This window comes from Atta colombica, unplaced genomic scaffold, assembly GCF_001594045.1.
Source record: "Atta colombica isolate Treedump-2 unplaced genomic scaffold, Acol1.0 scaffold297, whole genome shotgun sequence".
NCBI lineage: Eukaryota > Metazoa > Arthropoda > Insecta > Hymenoptera > Formicidae > Atta > Atta colombica.
Window position 1 is genome coordinate 13,228 of NW_017259400.1, and position 26,900 is coordinate 40,127.

At 33.3% G+C, this 26,900-nt stretch overlaps 4 protein-coding genes across 8 annotated transcripts in view; 2 read left to right on the forward strand and 2 right to left on the reverse strand.

Annotated features, from left to right (window-relative positions):
* Positions 1 to 1,209, reverse strand: part of LOC108690175 (cholesterol 7-desaturase-like) — a 5,221-nt gene extending 4,012 nt beyond the window's left edge. The window contains exons 1-3 of the mRNA XM_018197341.1: positions 1,126 to 1,209; positions 861 to 1,045; positions 560 to 726 (exon numbers count right to left, since the gene is read on the reverse strand). Coding sequence (XP_018052830.1) covers positions 560 to 726; positions 861 to 1,045; positions 1,126 to 1,209 — 436 coding nt within the window. The remainder of the gene's footprint in view (positions 1 to 559; positions 727 to 860; positions 1,046 to 1,125) is intronic.
* An 8,816-nt stretch (positions 1,210 to 10,025) lies between these two features.
* LOC108690180 (5'-3' exoribonuclease 1) lies at positions 10,026 to 20,307 on the forward strand. 3 transcript variants are annotated; one of them, XM_018197350.1, is made up of 19 exons: positions 10,026 to 10,228; positions 10,470 to 10,907; positions 11,733 to 12,177; positions 12,288 to 12,538; positions 12,615 to 12,772; positions 12,884 to 13,266; positions 13,404 to 13,696; positions 13,763 to 14,049; positions 14,146 to 14,422; positions 14,543 to 14,812; positions 14,938 to 15,098; positions 15,320 to 15,702; positions 15,782 to 16,152; positions 16,222 to 16,305; positions 16,373 to 16,594; positions 16,701 to 16,937; positions 16,998 to 17,492; positions 17,561 to 17,811; positions 20,291 to 20,307. In XM_018197350.1, the coding sequence occupies exons 1-18, from the start codon at positions 10,154 to 10,156 to the stop codon at positions 17,768 to 17,770; spliced, it is 5,040 nt and encodes a 1,679-aa protein (XP_018052839.1). In that variant the 5' UTR covers positions 10,026 to 10,153; the 3' UTR covers positions 17,771 to 17,811; positions 20,291 to 20,307. The 3 variants fall into 3 exon arrangements, with proteins under 3 accessions (XP_018052839.1, XP_018052841.1, XP_018052838.1); XM_018197352.1 differs by lacking the exon at positions 20,291 to 20,307 and adding an exon at positions 19,980 to 20,006; XM_018197349.1 differs by lacking the exon at positions 20,291 to 20,307 and having other exon boundaries at positions 17,561 to 18,132.
* On the reverse strand, positions 19,397 to 24,369 carry LOC108690181 (importin-13). 2 transcript variants are annotated; one of them, XM_018197354.1, is made up of 8 exons: positions 23,918 to 24,369; positions 23,483 to 23,491; positions 22,853 to 22,999; positions 22,478 to 22,740; positions 21,288 to 22,047; positions 20,226 to 21,135; positions 20,003 to 20,149; positions 19,397 to 19,902 (listed from the first exon to the last, which is right to left on the reverse strand). In XM_018197354.1, the coding sequence occupies exons 1-8, from the start codon at positions 24,056 to 24,058 to the stop codon at positions 19,661 to 19,663; spliced, it is 2,619 nt and encodes an 872-aa protein (XP_018052843.1). In that variant the 5' UTR covers positions 24,059 to 24,369; the 3' UTR covers positions 19,397 to 19,660. The 2 variants fall into 2 exon arrangements, with proteins under 2 accessions (XP_018052843.1, XP_018052842.1); XM_018197353.1 differs by having other exon boundaries at positions 23,327 to 23,491.
* Positions 24,370 to 24,479: 110 nt separating this feature from the next.
* Positions 24,480 to 26,900, forward strand: part of LOC108690174 — a 3,594-nt gene continuing 1,173 nt past the window's right edge. For both annotated transcript variants that reach the window (XM_018197339.1, XM_018197340.1), the window contains exons 1-3: positions 24,480 to 25,205; positions 25,825 to 26,295; positions 26,540 to 26,680. In XM_018197339.1, coding sequence (XP_018052828.1) covers positions 24,688 to 25,205; positions 25,825 to 26,295; positions 26,540 to 26,680 — 1,130 coding nt within the window. In that variant the 5' untranslated portion in view covers positions 24,480 to 24,687. The remainder of the gene's footprint in view (positions 25,206 to 25,824; positions 26,296 to 26,539; positions 26,681 to 26,900) is intronic.

Below are 26,900 nucleotides of genomic sequence, written 5' to 3' on the forward strand. Positions count from 1 at the left end.
CGTTTGAGCCGAGCATTGAAAGACAAATACGGCCGCAATACAACGAGAGACACGATAAAGTGATTTTGCAGCATGACAATGCTCGACCCCATGTTGCGAAAGTGGTCAAGACATACTTGGAAACGTTGAAATGGGAAGTCCTACCCACCGTATTCTCCAGACGTTGCTCCTTCTGACTACCACTTGTTTTGATCAATGGCACACGGCCTGGCTGACCAGCACTTCCGGTCTTATGAAGAAGTAAAAAATTGGATCGATTCGTGGATAGCCTCAAAAAATGACCAGTTTTTTCGACACGGGATTCGTACGCTACCCGAAAGATGGGAGAAAGTAGTGGCCAGCGATGGACAATACTTTGAATCATAAACCATAACCAGTTTTTTACAATAAAGCCTCGAATTTCGGAAAAAAAATTTTATTAGTGTGTACAAACAGGCATCTGTATGCAGGAATGTGGTTTCCATAAAAAGCAATCGATCCGAACATCTTGGCCACAGAATAGCAAAAGGGTAGATAGATGTCATCTGAGACTCAAAATTATGTAGAACTTGATTAATACCCTTTTCAGTATAAGGTATGTTTTCGCAGTAGCCATCCTCTCCGCGAAACGTCCAGCTATGAAATGGACACTCCAGACAATCTCCTTTGACACGACCACCCTTGGCCATATTTGCCCCTAAATGCGGGCAATATGCGTCTAAAATGTTGATAACGCCTCTTTCGGTTCTTGAAGAAATTAATAAAACGTTACGTGATAAATAATATTTAGTTTAAATATTTTTAAGATATATCTTGAAATAGAACATCCTGTTATATCTTAAAATATTTTAAAAAATAATCAAAGAAAATTCTATACGTACCTGAATACCGCGAAATTTTCACCGAGAGCAGACACATGTTTCACCTGACCATTTTTTATCTGCGAACTTTCAAGCAAAGCGAACCATCCATTCGGATAGACCGGCGGTAGTTGGCTCACTTTCCGATGTTTGTTACTCGCGTAAAAACTGCGGATCTGTCGTGTTTTAGTCTCAATTCTCATGTCCTTTAAGAAGTACCAAATTATAATCTTAACACACTTTATAGTAAAAACACAGAAAATAATGTCGCTTGATCATCACTTACTTTCACCCAATCGAATTTGAAGAAATATGCAAAGTAGATGAGGAAGATCAGCAGAGTGGTCATTCCGACGCACCATTCCAACATTGTCACTACTTCTATCCCAATGTTTCGTCTTCTCGATTTGTTTCCTTTCTTATTTTAGTGTACCTCGTGAGTCTTCGATCCGTTCAATTGCACGGCAAGAATGCAATTTATACAGGAGAGATCGCTCTTGTTGCAGGAGAGATAAACAAGAGCAAAAGCAAAACAGCCAGGAATGACGACGAGGACAGGAGAAAGAACGAAAGAAAAAGAGAAAAAGTTAGACGGATTGGAAAAGGAAGAGAGAGAGGAAGTAACTGAAGAAGACACGCACATTTATCAATAGCCGGGACAGAAAAAGGGCAAAGAAGACTCCTGATGAGAAGACACAAAACAAGGCCAAGGACGATGATATATGGCGTACAAGAGGATGAGAGGGAGAGAGTGATAGGGAGCAGAGCGTGATGATGATACAATTTAGTTAGTATGTAAACGCACATCTGCATCAGCAATGTGTGATGAGACCTACAGCCGGAGGGTTAAGGGACATGGGCAATGTAGAAGATTGGAGAACGGGACGAATCGAAGAGATACAAGAGGAGGAACGCGCGGAAATCGCGCGAAGCAAGTAGGGCAAGAGGAAAAGAAAGAAAGAGGACTCATTAGCATGGAAAACTCACGCTAACAGGAAGGAACTATCCAGAACTTATAAAGGTTTTCGGACAACTAAAACGGACGAGAGATCTATCTGCAATATATATATATGCCGTTCGGCCGTTTCTATCGAAAAGCCCGTGTTTTTTCCCCCCCTGAGCCGAAGTCCCGTGTCATTTGTCGCCGATCGACTCGTGTCACGTAAACCGTAACCCGATTATGTATGCCCGGCCATGGACGAACGAACAGCTTATATATCGTCTCCTATATCACTAGATCTAAAACCACCATGACTCCTCTTCTCCTCCTTCTTCTCTTTTCTTGCTTCATCGTTCTCTTCGCCTCAACCGACCGGCCGGTCGGTGTCTTTCTTTATCGAGATTGTATATCGATTACGATGCCAGCTCATCGATTTATCCGTTTACCCATCCGTTTAGCATATCGATTCCAACAGAGAAAATAGAAAGATTCACTTTTATAATATGAGAAAGAAAAAGAGCTACAAACTAAAAAAATTATTCAATTACATCATTAATATAAAAATTGGAACGTAAGTAAAGAAAACAATTATATCATTTAGTTAAGATTTAATACAATGAGTGATAAATAAACGTTTCGATGGCGATCAAATCATTATCAATGTTAAAACATGGAATATTACAAACGATAAAAAAACAAAACAATATAAATTTATACTTCGCTCTCTCTAACAAACGCTGGTAACATTAAAACGATTATAATCCTGTTCGCAGTTATATTATAGGTTGGAAAAAGTCGTTGCATGATAGTAGATAATTGCAGTCAATCATTGATTGACTTGAATTATGTCCTTTAATAATGCAAATTGAAGAATGTAACGCATGAAATTGAATTTTGTCCTTTAATGTAAAAACAAAATTTCTTTAGTCAAAAATTAAATGTATTTCTGGCGTAGAAAGTCGATTAAAATTAGAGACAATGCGATAAGAGTAAAACGATATATTTTCTCTTCGGTATTATGAGACATTGTATTCACTTTTATATTTTTACGATCCCGGTTTCGTTGTTAACACAAATGTGTTCCTCTTCTTTTCTTGGCGAAAAATCCCTCTCCTTTCAGTTCATCTGGAATATTTATTCTGTCAATGAACGCTATCGACGATTATCGATATTATGTAAGCTTCTTTTAGTCTCTCCTTACATCCTTCCAAAATTCTTACATCGCAAAATTCTTACAAATTGAGTTTCAAATTTCAAACATGCGAAAAGTATCATATAAATGCAACGAAAGACATCGCACCTGTTCATAAAAGCGAAATGATAGCGTTTTTCACTGGCAGTGCGCATTCAGTTAAAGCACTGTACACTGACTTAATCTGAATGTAAAAGTGAGATATCTCCATTAATAAAATACCCAATGTATATTTTATCAAATACCACAATAAAATGGATTGTATTGAGAATTTCGTGATTTAATTCGTTTCTATATTTTTATTAAACAAACACCTTTACATCAATTTGTATACAAAGTGCACTGAATGTATACCAGCTCTGCCAGTGAAAAACGCTGAGTCAAGACATTAGATTGCATAAAAAAAAGCTAATGTCTCCGAAGACGGAGAAAGAGAAAAGGAAAACCTACCTAAGAGAAAGGAAAACGAGAAGAATATATATGATAGAATATTGATTAATTAGATCTTATCCCAATAAAATTACAAATGACTCAACATGTAAAGCTAGCAAAAATATATGTGATTATTCAAAGCACTTTTTGCGTCTTCATTTGAAAATAAAATTAAGTGCTTTAAATTAAGTATTTTTAGAGCCATTTTTCATAATTATATATATTTCTAATGGATCATTTATAGTTTCTCTTCAAACTGATAAATTTTTTTCCTGTCAGATAAGAATGTAAATGGGAGAGAAAATAATAGATCTGGCAAGTATTCTAAAATTGAGAGTAGAATGTCTTGGGTCAGAGATCCATTTTTGTAATTTAAAAATCTATGTCGAGCTAGTATCCGTCACTATCTTAAATATTCTGGTAAGCGTAAACACATTGTACCACCCAGGATGATGTAATGCGTCACATCCTTGATGTACATGGAGAACAAATTAATTATTCAAACGCATAGCGAGACGAAGAAACAATCTCAGTCGAGAGATGAACAATGCTCACAGCAGCTTCGTAAGTGGTGCGTTTTTCCATTTATCAAGATGTTCATTTCTCTCTTTCTCTTTATCTTTCGTCGTTCCTTTTTTCCAGCTACCTTTCTGCCAGGTCCGAAATTCTAACACTCGCCACTGTCGCCGCGGTATAATATTATTCGATGAGACGTCAATAATGAGATAGTTTTCACTCGCTCTTATACTCGCTTGCTCGCAAAGCTCATGTTGGGCGAAATGAATAAGACAGGACAGCTAATACGTGCCACTGCGTGGCAACAAAATGTTTAGACAGTGCGTCAGCTCAAAAATGCTTAATCGCCGTTTTTCGCGATGGAGAAATACGGAGAGATCATCTTTCAGCTTTCAGTTGGTAGATCGGTACTCAAAACACATTCATGCAATATAGCGAGTAGGCCATCTTTGTCGAAGTGATTTAAGGATCTGTATAAAATGTAGGTGTAATAAAAGTGAAACAGAAAAATGTCTCCATCACTTCAAGTCAGTTATTTCTAATGTTTACCTATTGAAAGAAGTATCAAGAGAGTAATTGTTCATCGTAAATCGGTTAAAATCAAAATTTTTTTGTTCTTATATACACGGAAAAAAATATTTGATTGAATTAACTGGAATTGTGGTGGAAAATGAACGATCCAGAATTCTAGTTAAGTTTACTAGATTTCTGGTTAAATCTACCAAGATTTTGAAATCAGGAAATAACCAATTTCAAAATCTATCAAAATTCTAGTTGAAATAACTAATTATTAATTACTAATTACTAATTCTCATCTATCAGAATTCTGTTTAAAATAACCAGAAACTAATAAATTTAACCAGAAATCTAGTAAATTTAATTAGAATTCTGAATCTTTTTTTTTCCATCACAATTCCAGTTAAGTCGAAAAATCAAAATGCTTCGATCTATTTAAAAATTAGAATATTATTTAAAACGAAACTAAAACTATATTAAAATTTCAAACCGATTGACTGTAATTTTTAAAAATGAAAGTTAGAATTTTATGCATGGTGTCATATGACATATGACACCATTGAATGATTGATATATTATATAATTACTTACTTTTAAAATGCTTCGATCTACAAAAACGATCTATAAAAAACATATAAATAGTTAGAACAAACCTTTTTTTATCCTTGCAAGAATTTTAATTCTATTCACTAATTTATTTGTATACAAGCAAAATGCTGGTAAAAGCATGCTTAATAATTAAAAATTAGCAATCAATGTTATCATTTAATTTTAATAAACCATAAATTGTCTTTCTTATTTAAAGATTTTCATATATTAAGTTGTATTATCAATAGAATAATAGCGTACGCTACTCATCACTCTGCAAGTGATCGATCGTACATCCTTAATTCAACCAAATACTTTTCTCTATGTAGGAAATATCATTGAAACGTCAATAACAATTTTAGGCAAGAGAAGTACCTCCTTCTCCAACACTTGAAAATAATGGATAAATTAATGGTGTTATAATGAAAAATTGATTTAATTAAATTAATTTAATAAAATCAATTTTGTAAAAATTATTTACTTTTATATTTTACATACATATGTTTTACACGTACACTATTTTTTTTATGAAATGCATAAAAAGTAAGTTGAATATAATGTACGAAACAAACTCTATTAGAAACTTTCAAAACAAACAAAAATTATAGATTATGATTTTATGCAATTCGCAGTTTTTCGGTAATTATCATCCAGCTCACGATGTAAGAATTAGACATGTGTTTTCTTACATCATAATCCAACTATTGAGTGCTTTTTATTTAATGACACAAATCGACACAAGTATTATTCTATCTTTATTACTTATTATATATCAAGATACCAAGAGATAGATTTCAAGATAGAAAGAAGCTTATGTCAATTTATGTCATCAACTTGTGTGGAAAGCATCTATTGATAATCATCTTCATGTTTACAAAATGATCCAGCCGACACCAATTAAAAATAAAACACAACTTCTATATTATAATCTGTACAATATTAGGTATGGGAAAAAGTTCGTGGCGTTTTTCCCGTTACATCTAACAGGAAAAACGCCACGAACTTTTTCTCACACTTAATATAAATGTAATATAATACATTACATAATATATAGTTTAATTTAACTATTATATGTAAATATTATGTAATATCGTGTGTTTACATTTATATTGTTCAGTGCAAAATTATAAAATATGTTATGTTATTTTTATATCCGTTTCTATCAATGTAATTTAATTTTAATCAATTAACTCCTCATCTTTTTCTAAAAATTAGATAAAGATAAAGAGTAATTAGTTGAACTAATTATTAAAGTTAATCTACACTGATAGAAAAGGCATTATCTGAGAAATGAAATCGATATCGTATCGACGTCAATTCGACATCCATTCCATTGTCATTTTTTATTGGGTAGTTGATGTCAACTGAGAATCGAGAAAATTAAACCTCATTGTACAATTGTTTTGAAAGGATTGCGCCGCAATCTTTATTAACATATTTATTATCATTTAATAAAGAATAAAAATTACCTTGTAATTAATCATCATTAATAATCATGCATCGTATCTCTATTATATCTGACGAATATCTTGGAATCGATTCTGTATCTTGAAACAAGATGAAAATTATAAAAATGAACGAATTTACTAGGCTACTGATAATTTCATTAGTCAACACCTAGTAAATTTGTTTACTTTTATAATTTTCACCTCGTTTCAAGATATAGAATTGATTCCCTTAATTCGTAATTATAAATACGGATCGTTGTCGGTCATTTTCTATAACATATCCAAGCAAAATAAAAAGTCATGATAATATCAAAATGATGTCAAAATAATTCCAAAATGATTATTATTAAGTCAAGATATATTAGTTTTTCGATGATTGATGATAAATAAATGATTAAATGTGATTTCAAAATTTAATTTAGATACGCACTGTTTTAAATATTTTACAATAATTTAAATTTATAAATTAATATCTACATATGTTAAAATTAAAAACGTAGATAATATACAAACACAAAATGTTGTTAACAATACAGGGTTCGTCACCAAAATCCGAATAAATTTCAATTTAAATTTTCCGCTATATTGTGTCTCCGCCAGAGGTTGTTGTTGGCGTCCGAGAAAGCCTGATTCTTCTAATAAACAATCATATTCTCAAAATGGTCGTTGAAAGTCGTGCGAAGTATAATTAAAGAGCCGCGATCATCAAAGGCCTTCGTACTAGGCGCTCAGCAACGGAAATAATTCGGTTTTTTAGATATCCAAATTCAACCGTTTATGGCAAAATACGGCTTTAGAACAGTCCAAGGTTCCAATATGCCCGCGAGGAAAAGTCACTCGAAAGACATCGCGAGAACCTCGTAGTCGTTGAAAGGGCTTAAGCGCTGATTTCCTAGGATAATTTGCGAAAAATTAGCATCGATTGTTGTGTAAGCGAGCCAACAATGCGTCGAAGGATTGCCGAGGAGGATTTTCAATATAAGCCGTACATTAAAAATAATTAAATGACAGATGCTCTCTGAGGCTGCCAGAATAAACTGAGTTGCTCGCCTCGACTCCCATTCTAACCTCCCAACAGTCCAGATTTAAATCCCTCGGATACTACTATGTATGGAGCGTAGTTGAAAAAGTCATAAACAAATTTTGGCATCCCAATGTGACATCATTAAGGACCACTGTTGAGGCAGCATTCGTTGGCATGGACAGTGCTACATTACAGCGTGCGTGCGAACACTTCAGACTGAGAATAGAGACCGTCATTCAAACTAATGGGAGATATATCGAATAATTGTGCTCTACAGGGATCTCCCCCAAGTGTAAAAAGATTTTTTGTAATATTTAATTTTTCATTAAAAACATTTTGTTTAAAGAAATTGTTCGATTTGTCCGGATGACTCTGTATATGAACTGAATATAATTTTGCTTAATTAAAAATATTCTGATCGATAATCTTTTTCGATAAAACATGCAAATAATGATTGTTTGTATTGACGTGTAAAGACACGTTCATGAATTGACTTTTTTAAGTATTAAAAATATAAAGGTACCATTAAAGTGCCATTATATCCCAGTGAGAAATGATAATAGAATCGACATCGATTCGATATAAGTGTTCATGGTGTCGCTCGTCGCTCATATTCAGCGACAAACGTGATTTCATATGTTAATTTCGAATATCGCTTATATAAATGAGTTAGCAGCAATAGCAGCGATAAATTTTTGATGATAATTATATTAATTGTGCTAAAGTTCAAAATCATATCAAAAACGGTATTATAATTAGACTTGTCAAGTTCATGTGACAAAGATAATGCGAAGCTGTGGCAAAATAAATTAAAGGTGCTTTTTCATGGGCGTCAATTGATGCGCGTCAAGACAATTTTGTGATGTCATGTTAGTTAGTTAGTTAGTCATGTTCAGTGTTGACGTTTAGAAATTCAAATTTTTCAACTTTTAAGCGTCGCGCGCGAAAGAATAGTTTTTTTTAAAAGCGAAATAGATTCATTATATGTACTTAGTAAATTAGTCAATTATATATTACAGTAAAATTATTTATACATTTTCAATATACAATAAATGTATTGAAGAAATAAATTTAATTTCAGCAGGTTTTAGTAAATATTTGTGAAGTTTGCTATCGTAAATGAAACTGAGATAGTTAATCATAATTCCCAGCAAATGAAAATGAATTGAAATGGATTCAGATTTTCAAAAATACGGATTCATGAATGTTAAATGAATCTTTTTCAATCTTGAATTTTTTTATTCATTTATAGGAATTGCATAAAGCAAATGTCTGTCTATGCCTTTTCAATCCCGAATGCATTTTTATTTATTTATAGGAATTGCATAGAGATATCTCCTATCTTTCAATCTAAAAATAATATTATCATTTTCTGTGCAATCATGAATACTACTCAATTCAGAATTGTGAATAGGAAGTACAGTTTTTTAATTTAGTTAAATTCAAAAATAATATCAGTAATTTCTGTACAACGAGAATACTGCTCAATTCAATATTCTGAATATAAAATGTAGTTTTTCAAATTGAATAAAAAAAATTTTTTTTATTTAAAAATGGATCATAAATGCTATTGTTTTTATTTAAAAAAAAAGTTTTTATTTTTAAAAATGGATCATAAATGCTCTGAAAATAATTTAAAATTATAAATAGGAAATTTTTCGTTTTAATCCAATTAAGTTCAAAAAAATTGTAACGTAAAAATAATTGATCTATGTTTATTTCTCTTTGATTAGAAGTACAATACAATGAATGATGTAAACACTCGCAAATCAAGTCGAATAGAGCCCGAATATTAGGCTAATCATGGCGCGCGAACATTAGTTCGTCGGCCAAGCGAGATTAGTTTATTCGACACCCAATGTGGTCTCGTAGTAATGTAAATTGTTTATACTTTATTATATTTGTCAAATTATGATATTTTTATTATATAATTTCGTTACTAGTTTAACTGATTGTAATTGAAGTAAAGAATGAATAACACATTTACTAATTGAAGAAGTGGTGTAATGGGTAACATAGACCGGTATTTATAGTCGAGTCTTATTTCAAGTAATATCTTATGTCTCTATAATATTTTCAAGACCGTCTTAAGTAATATCTTGAAATGCTAATGCAGCCTTCTGATTGGTTCATGACTTCTTAAGATCGTACTTAAGATGGATGGATGAATATAAGATCTGATTATGATCGGCCTAAGACATTACTTAAGAAAATCTTGAATATTTGGTGATTGGTCAATTTTTATAGATTACGACATATGGTTCGGCCAATGTAAACGCTCCCTTAAATTGGTTCTACATTAATTGCAAGCCGATCGCAAACTTGCGATAGCCAATCTGAAACTTGCATTTTGAAATCAATGCTTCATATTGGCTGTCGTAACAAACTTGCGATTAGTTTGCAACTAATGTAGAATCGGTTTGAAGGATTCCCAGGATTCCCGGGGCGACCCGATACGGGATTCCCGTACTCGTTTTCCTGTCTATACTATATGAACTATTCGCGGACAAATGTTACTGTCGAAGCAAAGTTGATATACGTACTCGCAAGCAAAATCTTTGATTTTGATAGGACGACCTTAACGCGCGAAGCGTTTGTTGCGGACACAGAATTATCCGAGGTAACGCGTTTATTTCGACGTCGAAGTGAGGCTTCACGATGGGTGTACCGAAATTCTTCAGATACATAAGCGAGAGATATCCCTGTCTCAGCGAGGTCGTGAAGGAACATCAGGTATTGGACGGGGGGTGAGAGGAGAAAAAAAAGTATTGTAAATCCTGAAGTGATGAAATTCTTTTTTTCCTTGTCCTATTACGCTCCTTCGTTTTCCTTTTTTTCTTATTATTATTTTTCTTATTATATTTTGCTCAAGCAAGATTTTTATTCTTTCAATAAAAATATTTCGATAAAAAATCGTTTTTAAAGCTTTGTACAGTAATCATAATATAATTGTTGTTTGTTTCCTTCTTTCCAGATACCAGAATTTGATTATTTATATTTGGACATGAATGGTATTATACATACATGTTCCCATCCCAATGACGATGTCTGCTTTCGCATCTCCGAGGAGATGATTTTTAAAAATATATTTCACTATATAGAGGTGCTATTTAACATGATCCGCCCACAGAAATTGTTTTTTATGGCGATTGACGGTGTCGCACCTAGAGCAAAAATCAATCAACAGAGGGGCCGACGTTTCAGAGCTGCTAAGGATGCCGAAGTGCAAGAAGCTAAAGCCAAGGCCAAGGGTATTCCAATACCCAAAGAGAAGAGATTCGACTCGAATTGCATAACCCCAGGAACACTTTTTATGGCAAAATTAGGCGAGCAGCTTAAATGTTTTGTCGAACACAAGGTTTCTACAGATGATGCTTGGAAAAAATGTAAAATATTGTTCAGTGGTTCTGAGGTAATTCTTCTGATGATGATGTAGCATAAGAGAGATAAATACAATTTGCCCTCTTTACAGAAATAACAGGAATTGGGCTAATATTACATTTGTAATATGATAAATTTCTAACTTTGAAAAATTGTGCAATATAAACGGACAAATGTAACATTGGCCTTAGTCTAATATTATTATTACATTTGTTGTACAATAAATTTTTCAAACCTGTTAGTAATAGGATAGAGAAAACTGAAAATTTCTTTGTTCTTTAACCAACAAGCTTGCAAAATTTGTTGTATGACAAATATAATATTAGTCTTAAGCCTGTGGCACACAATACTTTTCTTCCTGCAGGATTGCTTGTATGCTACTGGCTGCTATATTAGAATTTGTCTGCTGGATTTTCATGTTAAGTTAGGTATTATTTTCTTATATGATTTTGTGCTGGCTTATTATAAAAGTCAATGAAGACATAGTTAAAGGAAGCCTTAAATATAAGGTCTGACTATGAATACAAATAAGAGTCGTGTAATTAAAGTATTCTTTTCGCAATAATTAAAAACATATCGTTGTAATTTTATGATAATATATCATGATAACAATATATGTATTCTGTTTACTGATTTGGATAAAGTGTCTTCTGTCAAAAAACTTAACTACTCTACCATGAAAACTCGTATCTGAAATCAAACTAGCAATATAATCAGTAACGCTATCAGCATTACTGTGCAATACAGCAGTAAACACACATCCAGTTATTAATGCTGTAGGAAGGAAATTATTGTGTACTATAGGCTAAGATGTTTATTATTCAGTAAAATATAACGGAGATTAAATATATTTTAGGTCCCTGGAGAGGGAGAGCACAAGATTATGGATTATATAAGGTACATGAAGGCAAGCAAGGATTACAACAATGACTCTAGCCATTGTTTATATGGTTTGGATGCAGATTTAATAATGTTAGGCTTGTGTTCACATGAACCGAATTTCTCTCTTTTGAGAGAGGAAGTAAAATTTGGCAAGCAACAAGTGAAAATGACCCCGGAGGAAACAAAGTTCTGCCTTCTTCATTTGTCACTTTTACGAGAATACATAGAACACGAGTTCTCACCGATCAAGGATAAACTGTCATTTTCGTTTGATATTGAGAAAATAATTGACGACTGGGTTTTAATGGGTTTTTTAGTAGGAAATGATTTTATTCCCCACCTGCCAAATTTACATATTGCCAACGGTGCATTGCCAATTCTATACCGTGCATATATGGAGGTATTACCAACACTAGAGGGTATGTTATTAATTATCTTGTCAAAATTATGTTTCTATAATTATATAATTAAATATTATATATTAAATATTATATATTAAATATTATATAAATATATTATTTTGCTTCAGGTTATATAAATGAAGCGGGAACATTAAATCTTGACCGTTTTGAAAAGTTTATGGAGAGACTTAGCCGTTTAGATGTAGAGCAGTTTAACGAGCAATATGCCGATATAAAGTTTTTTGAAAGTAAGACAGGTAGAAGGCCCAATGAATCTGAGCGTCATATATATAAGAAAACAGAAGACAGTGAGAGTGCATCTCCAAAAAAAACACAAAATAAAGATTTAGATGCGCTTATCAAAAGTACTAGGGAGATGGTACTTATTTAAATATCTTAATCTTTTAATATCTGTAGATACAAAAATAAGTAATAATTAATGCTTTAAAACACAGTCCTTAGGTAATTTTGACGATGATGATATCTTTATAGAGTATAGAAATATGGATTTAATAGTAGATGATGAATCGGATAGTGAAATATATAACATGGAATTTGTACAACATAAAAAAGATTATTATATGAACAAGTTAGAATATGAAAACGTCGATGAGTGAGTATTTTATGTATAATTATGTATAATTATGTATGTATAATTTTAATCATATAAAATGTTTGAGATAATATTCCAACTCGTTTATAAATACATTTTATTAATTTCCAGAGAAGTTTTACGTTCACAGGCTGAAGGTTATGTGAGAGCGATACAGTGGAATTTGCATTATTATTATCACGGCTGTTGCAGCTGGTCGTGGTATTATCCACATCATTACGCCCCATACATCTCAGATATAAAAGACTTCAAAGATTTGAAGTTAGAATTCGACTTAGGAGAGCCATTCTTACCTTTTCAACAATTGCTAGCTGTGTTACCAGCATTTAGCAAAGATTTATTACCAATGGCATTTCAGTCACTACTGACAGAGGAAACTTCTCCAATTATTAATTATTATCCACATAATTTTAAAACCGATTTAAATGGGAAACGACAGGAATGGGAAGCAGTTGTATTGATCCCATTTATTGATGAAAAACTATTGTTGGCTGGTAAGCAACTTTATTCTTTTCAATGTTTTGAAAATTTTGGGTGAGATAAAATGTAAATATTCAAATAATAAATTTTATTATTTTTTTAATATAAAAAATATTTAAGTTTCTTTTTCATCGTTTTTTGTTTGCAATAGCTATGCAGCCACACTTATCAAGATTAACACTTGAAGAACAAGCAAGAAATAAACACGGGCCGATGTGTTTGTACTCGTATACCGATGAAAGCCAAAGTGTTCACAAAACAACAATATACTTTCCAGAATTTACCAATCATGTTCAAGTAAAATTAATGAATCGCGAAGAAATTTTTGTTCCGAGAGAACAATTAATTAGGGGATTATCCCCTGGTTTTGATCTCGACATTTATTATCCAGGATTTCCTACACTACGGCATTTGGACCATTCAGCGCATTTGGAAAAAGCGAGGGTATGTCGTTGAAATACGTTGTTTTAGAATTAGTTTACTTAGTTAGTTATATCAATATTTTTGTAGGTCAAAGTATTTCAGCAACATTCAGTCTTGGACAGTATGATTCTAACTCTAATATCAAAATCAATACCCAATTTAACGACTTTAGCATCAGAGCTATTAGGAAAGAGCATATATGTGGAATGGCCTCATTTGAAAGAAGTCCTTGTAGTCGGTGTGTCTGACTGTAACGTGAAACTCAGTTTAATCAACCAATTAGGCAGTTACAGTCACGATAATCTGAAGAAAGAAGATGTGAAGGGCGCGTTATCTGCAGAATGGAACACATTATGCAAACAAATTAAAGAATTGTAAGATAACATTAATACTCATTAATATCATTAATATCATTAATATTAGAGTAATATTAAAAACGCAATATAATACTGCGCAATATTTATTTCTAGACATATGTCACGTCTTGGAATAGATATTGGCGATACAAATGTGTTGCTTTATGCTCGTGCATTCCTGGGCAACAAATATGTTTTCGGTGTTCAAGGAAAAGTTACAGTTGAGAAACAGTGGAACGATTACGCCGCAGCTTATGCTTATCAGACTGTAGTCAAAGATATTTCCGTCTACAGTAAAAAATTGCCAATCTACGAAACTATGCATGATATTTTTATACCAGGAACCTTTTGTTTCATGTTGGGACATCCCTATTATGGTGCAATGGGAGAGGTACAATTGCATTGGATTTCTTCTTATATCACGTTAGATACCAGGATTAATGATTAAATTATCTTGAAATTTATCGAGTTAATATTTAATTCTATTTAGGATGATTTTATTATTCTATAGGTTATACACAATAAAGAGGGTTGCAAGTCACGCAGAATCAAAATTTCTATAAAAACTATGAAGGAGCCAACATTCGATACTATTAAACAAGCTTACGGGCAACAAAAAACGCGATATATGCCTGGCAGTGTTGCCGCACAACGTCTTGGAATAAATAGTCATCTTTTGAGTAGGGTCACTGGAACAATTTATGTTATAGAATCATCGACGATTGAAGTTACTAAACATAATCTTGGATTGAATTTAAAATTCAATAAAAGGAATGAAGAGGTAAGAAATGTATACGAAAATAAATTTTACTTATTAAGTATAATTTTATAATTGATAATGTTGCAAATTTTGCAACATAATCAATTATCAGTTCTCCGTTTTTGATCTATCTAAAATCTTAAAAGGTACCTGGTTATACCAAAAAGGAAAACAATCAATGGTTATACAGCACAAAAGCGATCGAAATGATTCGGAATTACATGACGAAATGTCCTAATTTATTCGAACGTTTAACTCAAAATGTAGCAAACGATATTTTCCAAGAGGAAGAGTTATTCACAAAGGGGTATATTTCGTATTTTCTTATGCCAAATATACGTAATATATATTGATGTAATAATACAATCTTAATAAGTCAGATGAATTCAATAAGTAAAGAAGAATCAAATGTGATTGAAGCTAGATCCTAGGTGTCTATCGGGCACCAAGAGCTGTCCAGCATCGATTGTATTTGATTTTTATATTTCACACATTTATATATCAATCTAATTGAACATATTATTGTAGCTCGGATGAATTGAAGGATACAGTTGCATGGTTGAAAACAGAACTGAACGGTTTAGAAAGTCGCACTTGCGGAATGGATGTCATCGAAGCAGATTTGATCAAACAAATCGAGGAGGGAATAGAAGAATATTTGAAAGCTGAAGAGACTATGGCAAAAACGGTCTTTCTGCAAGTGAAGCCGCAATTACTTTATAAGCCGGGTTTACACTTGCGTAGCGTGCCGCCCGATCCGAACTCCCAAAATCGTTTATTCGATAGAATTCTCTGTGTAAGAAGCGGCTTTAGCGTACCGCTCGGAACTAAGGGCACTATCATTGGAATACGAAATGGAAGCAATCCAATTGATACCATGTATGACGTTTTGTTCGATAAGCCTTTTATCGGTGAGAAACGCATAACTTTCCGAAATTCGAATATTAAGTGCATGTAAATTTTTATGGAATATTTTTTCGTTTTTTGCAGGCGGACTTACATTAAACGGTTGCTCTCAGTTTCGCGGTTATCGTTTGTCGACTATGGATTTCATAAATATTAGTTTCGGCGAAAGAACAGAGCAGGGAAATGTAGTGAATGAATTGACAGAAAGCCGGAAGCAAACGATCAGTTCTGCTTCTCCCAACAAGAAGAACGAATTATCGAAGGCATATCCGCAAATGCAGCTTGCTAAGAAGGGACTCGAAAAATTAAATCGTGATATTTGTATGCGTATGGCGCAACATGGCATGGAAGTGAATCCTAAAACAGTACCTCAGAAAACATTAACTCAGAACGCACCACCGCCTAATCAAACATCTGAGTTTCAAGCATTGTGGAATGAATTGCACAAGATGCAGGTGAGTGTAGCGATATAGAATTACGAGATTGTTCCACGAATCTCATAGATATTCTTGCTATACACTTAGAAACCGAATGAACCACCAGAGAAAGTGGCATGCAGTTCAACGCCGAGAATCAAGTCGTACAGCAACAATCATAGCGCACAATCGGTATCGAATATTGTATCTTTAAAATTACGTTTTATCAATGTATTTCTAAAAGATCGTTCTGTTACAGCCACAAGATCCTAGTGCATTTTTAAAAGCTGTGCTAAAGATTCCTGACGTAAATCCACAAACGAGCAAGCAAGAAAATACGCCTCAACAATCTACGTCACAACAATCTGTACCACAACAATCTATGCCGCAACAGTCTATACCGCAACCCGCAACGATGCTTCAGAAAACAGTCTCGCAGAAGGATCAGAATCCTCCACCTTTAGTACAACAGTTGTTCGATGTATGTATTTATGTCTCGTCAATTTACATCGCGTGTTTACATATTATTTAATAATTTTACAATATATATATATATATATATGTATATATATATACACGTTATTTAGCGTGCCCGACAAACAGAACAGAAAAAAGAGAAAGCAAATGCAGTCTGGTACAGCACGCAATTATTGAAACATTTCTCATATAACGGAACTGGCGTGCCAAAATATAATTATATTGTCGACGAAAAAACAGGTTTGATCAGCGCTCATGTTATGCTTATGGACAATAAGATCTTTAAGGGCGATCCTTGTACTACTCATGAACAAGCCACAGAAAGCGCCGCAAAAAAAGCTTACAAGGTAACAATAAGTGTATAAAAGGTTTCCTTTTTTTTTTATTAATGTAGCTTTTGTTGTTAGGCGTTAAATTTGAATAAGGCATCAATGCACGATACGAAAGTAGCAATAACGCCTCAGTGGTTTAACACTCAACAAAACAATTGGATCCAAAATATCCGACCTCCTATGATGCCTCCAATGGGCCATCTGAAAATACCGCCAGTTCCGCTGAATATGCCACCTATGCAGCCTAACTTATTTTATCCAAAGTGGAATCCAAAACTACCACCGACTCCAGCGTTCATGCAACTCGCATCGTATAGCCAAAGCAGGCAATTGCAAATGAAACATCAGATGCAACAGAATCATCAACAACAGAAAGGTCCTCAGAATGGATCAAAGATGGAAATAAGAAATAGCACCGCATTTGTTCCGTTACAAGCTCAGAAAAAGAGCAGAAACGCCAGCGTACAACAAGCCTCGAAGGAGATGAATCCGAATGCTAAGAAGAGCTCCAGTCCTTCAAAAACGCAACAACAACCACAAAAACAGAAACAAGAAGAAACGTTGCCCAAGGTTTGTAAATCGTTTTTTTTTTGTCATCTTTAACGTTTATAATTAAATTACTGATTTTTCGCACACAGAAACAGAAGCCAGAAGTTGTAAATAAGACCAGGGAAAAGATAGCGTCAAACGAGCCGCAGCTACAAGCAAAACAACAACTGCAGCTGCAACAACAGCCACAGCAACAGCCGCAACAAAACACAGGAAAATCGTCCAAGCCCAGGAAATCACGTGTCGCTGCAAAATTCGGCACACAACCCTTGTCGAACGGCGGTGAATCCCCTCAGTGAAAAACTGATTTTTGGATAGGGTAGATCTTTACAAATTATATGTAAATACAAGATAATTATACCGATCCATCCTTTCCCGCCATCGTTCATTTTCTATATTTTATAATAAAAACAGATCTTTCTCTCAAAAGATTTCTAATGGGCCAGTATATATATTTCATTTCGAAAACTTTATATTGATGCATTCAAAAATTTTTCGTACTTAGATACGATCGCATGTCAGTGCACCAAATAATACTAGATCCTTTCAAGTCAAATGTATATACACTGAACACGTAATGTATAATGTATAATGTAAACAAAACAAGTGAGAATGATTATTTTGTATCGAATGACTGTTTATTTTGTATCTTACAATCACGACGCGCATATATATATATATATATATGTGTGTATACATATATATTGGCGTATAATTTGTAACTATTGACTTTTATGTTTTGATTTTGTGATATTTCATCAAGGTAACAAGTTATTTTGCAATTATGAAAAGAAGTCTAATATTATTTATTTAGATATATTTTAAAATAATGGAAATAATATATGCACAAAATGGCAGAACTAAATAATGTAAGTCTGGTAGATACATGATTTTTATGTTCCTTTTTTTGTTTATAAATTTTTTTATTGTAAAATACGTGCACGACGATCGGTCTATACTGTTTTTTACATTATTTTGGCATGCCATTTTTTTCTTTTTTGAGAAAAAGTTTTGGTTAGTAACATAACATATTAGAACTACAGAAATAGACTGATTTTATCATTTAATTGTGTATCGCGATTTTTAGAAGATAGCCCATTTTTTAATGCAAAATATTCGACTATTTGCATATAGGCGTCATTGTATGAGACAACTTTTTAACGTATATGTTAGTACGTATATTTAAGACATTGAGAAAGTGATATTAAGTCCATAAATAGAAATATATATCTTTGATTTTTCCTTTTTTCTGTATTATAAACAAAACGGAAATCAAAATTAAGCAGGAGCATAAACTCCAAGCTAATCTTATTATACAATAAAAAAAGCACAATATATAATTGCTAAATATATTTTGCAATCTTTCTATCTTTTACATTATTTTTTAAATGATTTTATGCATCTTTCTCCAAACAAACCTTTATTAAATCATTAATTACTACTATTATCACATTATTAAGTTTTAAGTTTTAGCCTACTTCGTACAAAACCAATATAGTGTATTTCATTCATTTTGAATTGCTTTTTTAAACTTTGTGATTAAAAGGATTAAAGAACTCGAAATAACTCATATTTTTTAATATTCTCATATTCCTCGAAACATACAAAAAGAAATAAATTGGATTTATACATTACTTTCTCGTTTCTATATACAGTCTTAACCAAAAATATTAGGTATCTATATATATTTTATACTTTACATAACGATTAATAAGATATTTAGATTTAGGTATCTTATTAACTATTATAACTCGAAAATTAATTTACAACATTTATTGTGAGTTATCCTTTGTTTTAAGAACTCTTTAAACGTATGCTGGTAACCAGTAGGAAACAATACAAATAAAAAAATTTTAATTAATGAAAAAAAATACAGATGCCTAATATTTTTAGCCAAGGCTATATATTTCATTGTCTTTACTGTAAATATATTTTTTATTATCGCTATTTATTTTGCATCACGTGGACTTTTTTGTATTCGATACACTAAGCGCTTCTATCATACAATCAATGAATATCTTACAATTCAAGTAAATAAATCTGTATAAAACACAATTATATACATTATGCAGCGTTTATTATATGAAGAGATAAATTATACTAACGTCTGTGTGTTACATATATATCATAAATCGATCACTTCGTACAGTAAAATTCGTCAATCGACGAACATCACAAAAGTTCTATTGTCATATACCCGTCTTCTGACGGCATTGTTTATTAAACTCCTTTAGTACATCACAAAGTCGTCCCCTGTTCGTTCTCTCGCGCAAAATGCGTGTGATGTCCTCCTTTTGTAACACAGCGGCGAGGTTCTTTTGATTCTCTAGTCCAACGCGTAACCACTGCGCAGTCCATTCCGGACACGTTTTGTTCAATGCTAACAGAACTTCAGCGTGAGGCTCCAAGTTATTATGAGGCATTGCTCCACCTAATAGAAATTAATAAACAAAGAAAAAAAATTAATTAATTAAGAAATAAATTGATCGAATGTTTTCACATTTGCAGACATCCTGAAGTCTTTTACTTACCGACACAATGCAAAATCGCGGCAACAAGTTCCTGTCCAATTGGTTGAATGAATGTTTGCAGGTGCGGACTCTGCACAATCGCATGACTAAGAAAATATCCGGCTGCTTTGGCTGTAGCTGTCTCTGGAAGCATTAGACAAGCAATCCCTGTAAAAAGAAATATAATTACATCGTATGATGATTTTCATATTTCCTTAGAAACATATGATGATGTTGCGCTTACCGCATTGCAACATATCCGGGATTTGATCTGGAATTTGCAACAATAACCGGGCATTTTTCTTACAGATCTGTGCTAGTACGCCCATATACGCTTCCATCAAGTCTGACCACTCGGACAGGTCGCCTTGCACTGATCTGCACACTTTCACGCCGTTCAACGTTAACGAGCTCATTTCTGCGAGCACCGGACTCACAACATTGTCTGGATCTCTGCCGAACAGTAGCACGAGTTGTTTTAGCAGATTCAATGCAGCTGGATGCGGCCAGATCTTATAGGAGGTCGACAAGATCGATAACAAAGGTCGTGCCTCAATCTCCGGCTGCCGTAAAGCCGCCACGGATCGTTGCGCGCACATATGCATTGCCTCCAGCGTGGCGTTGTCCTGACTCCACTCAGGATGTGTGATGATCTGATTAAATATCGGCAGCACGCCGTCTAGTACGGCCTTGCCGATCACACCATCGATCGTGCTGAAGAACATAGTAGCCATCTTCAGATAATTCGTCACACCAAGCCGTGCTGTAAACAACGGCTGTCCCAACAGCTCCTTGATCTTTGTCACACACAATCCCAGTGTTGCCTCCAGGTGTAAAAGTTGCTCCTCCATAGAAGGCAACGCATTAAGTAATTTTCCAGCCGCATACATGAGTCGCAAACCTTCTCCACCACCAGGCTCGACATTCGGTAGCGTCTGACTGATAGTGTGAAGAATGGATGGCGCATAAGGGCCGAGATATGGCCCGCACTCCCTTGTCAGATCCTTCAGTGCCATACTTGCAAACGGTGCTGTCATAGATCCTCTGGTCAGTCCCTGAGTAACGAGGTGTAAGACTTTTTCTAGCCAGGGCTCGGGATGCTCCCCTATCCATTCAGCGTATGCACCCAGTGTTGAACAGGCACAAATTAGTACCTGGTGAAAATGAATCAAATATTATGTTATTACACAAATATATCTTTTTAGAAAAAAAAATCAAGTTAGCTAGAAATAAATTATATTTAGAGATGTTTGGAAGGAGAAGTGGTTTGTAATTAATCATTGTTTCTAAAAATGATCATACGTACCTCTTCGGGATAAAGATGATAAGGTATGTGAACGATAATCAAGTTTATTAGCGCAGGGATGTAACAATATTCCTGAGTTCCGACGCTCTCGGATAGAGCTTTGAAGGCATGTAACGTTGACTCTATATGAGTCCATGGTGAATCTTCCAAGCTCAATTTTTGCCCGAGAAGTGCCAGCAAATCACTGCCGAGAACACTGTAACAATAATCCAATGTGTCCGCCACGTCCTGCCTGTAACATCTGAAGAGCTCGCGCTCGTCCGCGTTCCCTCTCTCGCTCGGAGACGTGGGTAGCATTGATTTTCTCAGCAATGCTTGAGCCAGTCGGAAATAAATCGGCTTCAACGCTTCCAAAGCTCGATTATCTAACGGTTGATCTAACGTAGCAAGATCGTCCTGTAACGCGTACCAAAATCCAAATGGGATACAGCTGCGCGTTTCATCGGTAGGATAACGTCCCTCCAGTTCCGAGCACTCCAATAATAGCTCGATCAATCCCATGGCCGTCCATGTATGTGCCTCGTTGGAATTCTCAGCCAGAGCAACTAGAAATGCTCGACTGTGAGCCTCTCCGATGGCGGTTAATATCTCGCAAAAGTATTTTCTATTATACTGCTTTGCTAACAATACTAAATTCCTGGCCCATTCCCAGAATGTTTGCGGCCGTTTATGAAGCTCGTAATGCGTTACGATCATAATTAAACAATCTTGTACTATATCCCAGCTCTTGATGTTATCATCATCGCCATGATTCTCGTCTCTAACGAAAGAAATTGATATTTTATTTAATAATTCAATAATCCGCATCTATTAGATATCATTTTCTCTATTGCAAATTAAATTTAATGCTGGTTCAACATATATTAAATAATTGATAAATTATATAAAAGCCCATTTAATTATTATACTTGTAATCGTTTACATTAAGTAATACATTACGTAATACAAAAGACTATTATCGCTTTGTAAAGATACATAAGAGAATGTCATACTATGACCCAAAATATAATTTATTTTCTTACTAATATTTTATTTAAAAACTTTTTTCTCGAGTATTTAACTTTTTATCAGTGTAAGATTTTTCTGTGAAATTTTATCTTTTTTAGGCTTTTTAATCATGTTGACCCAAACAATATATATTTGAACACAGCAAAATTAACGATATTATTGTTTTTTTTTATAAAACTTACTTATTAGGTGCATAGTGACCTGCAGCCACTAATAAATAAGGATAGATTTGGCCGCTAGTCTCTAAAGGTAATTGGCCGATCTTAAGCCATAATTGAGCGCATTCCAGTCCCAAGGAATATAATATACCATCGTTGCCTTGAGAATCTGGGTTACACATTGAAAAAACCTGTTGCAAGAACCAGGCAGTTTGGCACCAGCTGTTGATCAAATTGACAAGAGCTTCCCGCAGTTTGGTATTCTTTGCTTCGTGTCTCTTCTGATACTGAAATTAATCACAAGTTTAACTTATTTGAACTTCAATTGAACTTCAATTTGAACTTATTAAAAAATAAAAATTAAATAGTTCCATTTAAAATATACATTTTATATTTTACCTCAACAGGAAGCGTTGAGAGCACTCGAAGCAGTAATTCTAACGCAGATGGGGAATCATAAGGTAAAATGTCGAGCAATTCGTCGACTATACTCCTATCATGTTCCCTGTTTTCTGCACTGTAAACGTTGGCCACAAATGCGGCTAACTGAAATCATATATTAAATAATTACTAAATTGTATGAATTTTAATATAACAGAATTCTAAATGATGGACATTCAGAGGACATTTTATCCTAGGATTATGTCCTAGGGACATTTTACGTCCCTTGGATGTCTCAGTTAATTGTGTTATGTAAAAATTCAATAAGTACATAATATTCTTAGAATGTTATAACAATGTTACTTATCACTTTTAATATTCATACAACATTCTAAAAATAGTGTGTATTATAGGAAAGGTCATTTAATTATTTCCTTTCTTTTCTTCAGTATATCCTTTCTTTTCTTCAAATAACAAAAAAGAATATATTACCGCTTGACAAAGCTTTGTAAGGATGCATAAGGGTATGTTAGGTCTTTTCACACTATTGAGCAAACGTTCCCTTAACACCGGATACTCAGCTTCAGGCACTTCATTCCATTGCTTGGATATCTTGGCATGCAGAGTAGTTGCCGCAAAAAATTGTACCTCGTATGACTGCAAAGATAAGGCTTTATCATCAAAGAAAAAGATAATGAAATCCATATCATGTTCAAACTATTTGTCATATATTTTTACAAATTGTACAACAAATTATGATATGATTTGTTATCAAAATATTTCCACTACAATCACTTTAAAGTTCAAGAGCAATATGAAGACAATCATTTTATTATTATAACTGTAATACTTTTGAAGTAATCAGTTAAAAAACATTATGAGTCGCAAGAGAAACATGTGTAAAAAGACAGATCAGAAGTTCCGCAAAATACAGAGAAAGAAAGATAAAAATAATCCTGGAATGCTTTCCATCTAGTGACACAAGTTGACAGATATCATTCTATTCTTTTTTCTTGATATTCAACGAATAACAGAAATGATTTGTGTCACCAAATAGAAAGCAGCTCTGGCTGACATAGGTACCTTGGAAGGATCTAGTAGTTGCCACACGAAGTGCCAGGCCTCGGGCGAGGTTTGCACTTGCAAAAGCCACGAATGCGCCTCATTGCTACCCGCTGAGTAAAATTGCCTGACCGCATCGTCAACGATCGTTGCATAATCCATATCAGGTGCTTCGTGCAACACGTTTGCTTTGATAAGTTCTTCTTATTAGGGCAGGTCGCACACGAAGACCAACACGATGGCTGGGACTTCGTGATTGACGTTCATACATCTAACACGTCCCACCGATCGTGCGTTCTTACGATCTCTTATCATTTTCTCTTCCGAAATATTCGATCAGGCGCAAATATTTTTCCATCTGTACAGTAACACACAACCTAATCTAACCTGATTCTCATCTAACCTGATTTTGCCTCATTTTTCCTCTTCTTCTTCTTCATCGGTAGATGGCTCCATCTGACTGATTCGTTTCCGTCTCCTTTCTTCCTCGGAGTCAGAAAGTCTGTTCTTTTTCGAAAAAAATTTTATCTCACTCTAACTTATCCAGTTCAAAACTTGGGATTGAAACAGAACAGATCTACAGAGTTTTCTGCGCAGATGCTCGCTGCTCAACACTTGCCGCTTGCATCAGCTTGCATGACGCTTGTTTGCCGAGTCCACCATGTGATGAGTGATTAGTCAATCAAATGTTTTAAAAGCAGTTGTAGCAATTTATAGATTGCAGAAACCAAGTGAGTCTTTGATCGTACTTGGTTGTATTCAGCTACCTAAAAAAAACGATTGTAACGGAAATGAATCGAAAGCCAGCTACATGGTTAATGAAGCATTGCAGAAAAATTATAAAGTCTGATGGTGTTTATTTAAAATGTGAATGCTGTACAGAAAATTCATATGATGTTTTCTTCGATGATCATAATCTAATGATATTACATTTATACGAAAAGCATCATATATCAGAATTAACCAAATATCGGCATCGTGAACTTCTAGAAGAATGTTTTGATATTAAACGTTTATCACAATGTGAAATTGGAATATGTCATGTGGGTAATTGTCGAAGAATGACTATTTGTCATAATAGTAATGCTTTCCCTTTATTAAGTCATTTGGTCATGTATCACACACACAGAGAAAAATTTAGAAAAGCAACAAGTATAGAAATCGGACGGCAAATACTGATGAATTACTTCATATTAAATACCACAGCAAAATGTTCATTTTGTTGGAAGTATTTACCCTTGGAAGACTTAGAATCAGATCCTGCTGAAGTACTGATGTCTTTAAGTACTCACTGGAACAATCATTATAAGTATGAAAAATAAATTTTTTTATTAAATTTTTCAAAACACAAATTAAAAATATGAGGTCTGTTTTTTATTGTTGCACTCTGAATCGATGCAAGTTGAAGTGAAATGTATATTTGTTTCACTTCAACTTTTGTATTGTGTGTACTAGTTCAGAAAGTGTAGCAATAAAAAACAGACATTATTTTATGCATTTTGTTTATTTTATTTTAATAATTCGAAAAATATAGATGACATGATTAAAATTGTAATTGCAAACATATATTTTCATTTTACATTTGAAATTGTAAATTGATGTTATATGTAGAATAAGTATCCTGAAATATAGGTGCTCTTAGATAAAAAAAAGCTATTTTATCATAAGTACATATGAATATTTATATATCTAATGAGATTTTACCATGTTATCACAATTTTTTGTAATTAATTTTTATTAAATATTTTGACAATCAACATTATTATATGATTAATATTATATTGATATGTATATTCTATGCCGGTCACTGGTAATCCACACATCGTAGTGGAAAAATCACATAAAATTGGCATGGCACAGAACGTATCATGTAAAATAACTGATATAAAAATTAAACTCACTATTAAATGATATTATGGATTTTATAGAATTACTCCTGATCGACCAAATAAAGTGTCCATACAAGCAGAACTACAAAAAGCAGAAGAAAAATTAAAAAGACGGAGAAATCATGATTCAGAAATTAAAAAAACCTATTCTGCAAGTAGACTTGTGGATGATGTTGAAAAAAAATGCGTTCGACCTAAGCTAATGAGGGATTATAAAATGACGTATATGTCAGATTTTGTAGGACAATGTACAATTTGTTTAGAAAATGTTGTATACAATAGCGGTGATTACCTTATAAAAAACCATTGGGAAATGAATCATGGGTCTAAATCTAATATATATAAAGACATAATACAAAAAAGAGAAGTACGTCAAGTACTAAATAAGTATCAGATAGACGGAAGCATGGCAAAGTGCTTCAAATGTGATGCAGAAATGGACTTGGAAGAAAACATTAAAACAAAACTGATTCCGTTACTTTTACATTGGCACACAGGATTTCATAGTAGGTATGAAAAAAAAGTAGAGTTTATGTCAAAATGGGCGAAAATCGATTTTGTTTCTATAATTGCATGATAATCTGAAAATAGAAACAATATTACGAATAGAATTTGTTTAAATTATTTTCCATTTCATTACTTTGACAATAAGAAGAAATATAATTATAAAATAATTTCTGATATATATAGATATGTATAATTATAATACGTATATAATGCATTATTAATATATTGGATTTTCTTCTTTATCTAGTTTAGGAATAAAACGGAAAAAGAGACAATTAAAAAATCTACGACAAAAATTGAGAATAGGAGACACAGTGAAAAATATAGAAGAAACATGGCAAAACTTTATCTGGCAATTACTCGATCACGAAGAATATGCTCCTAATAAGTAATTATTTACTTGTCTTGTATTTGATAACATAAATGAGTATGAGAATTAAATATTAACTTTTTTCAATAAAATATTTATATTATATTAAGAAAAAACATTATTTATTAAGAAAAAACATTATTATTAAAAACATTATTAACATTATTTATTAACATTATTAACATTATTACTAATCATTATCAATTTAGCATTAATGGATTACAAATTTGACAGTACC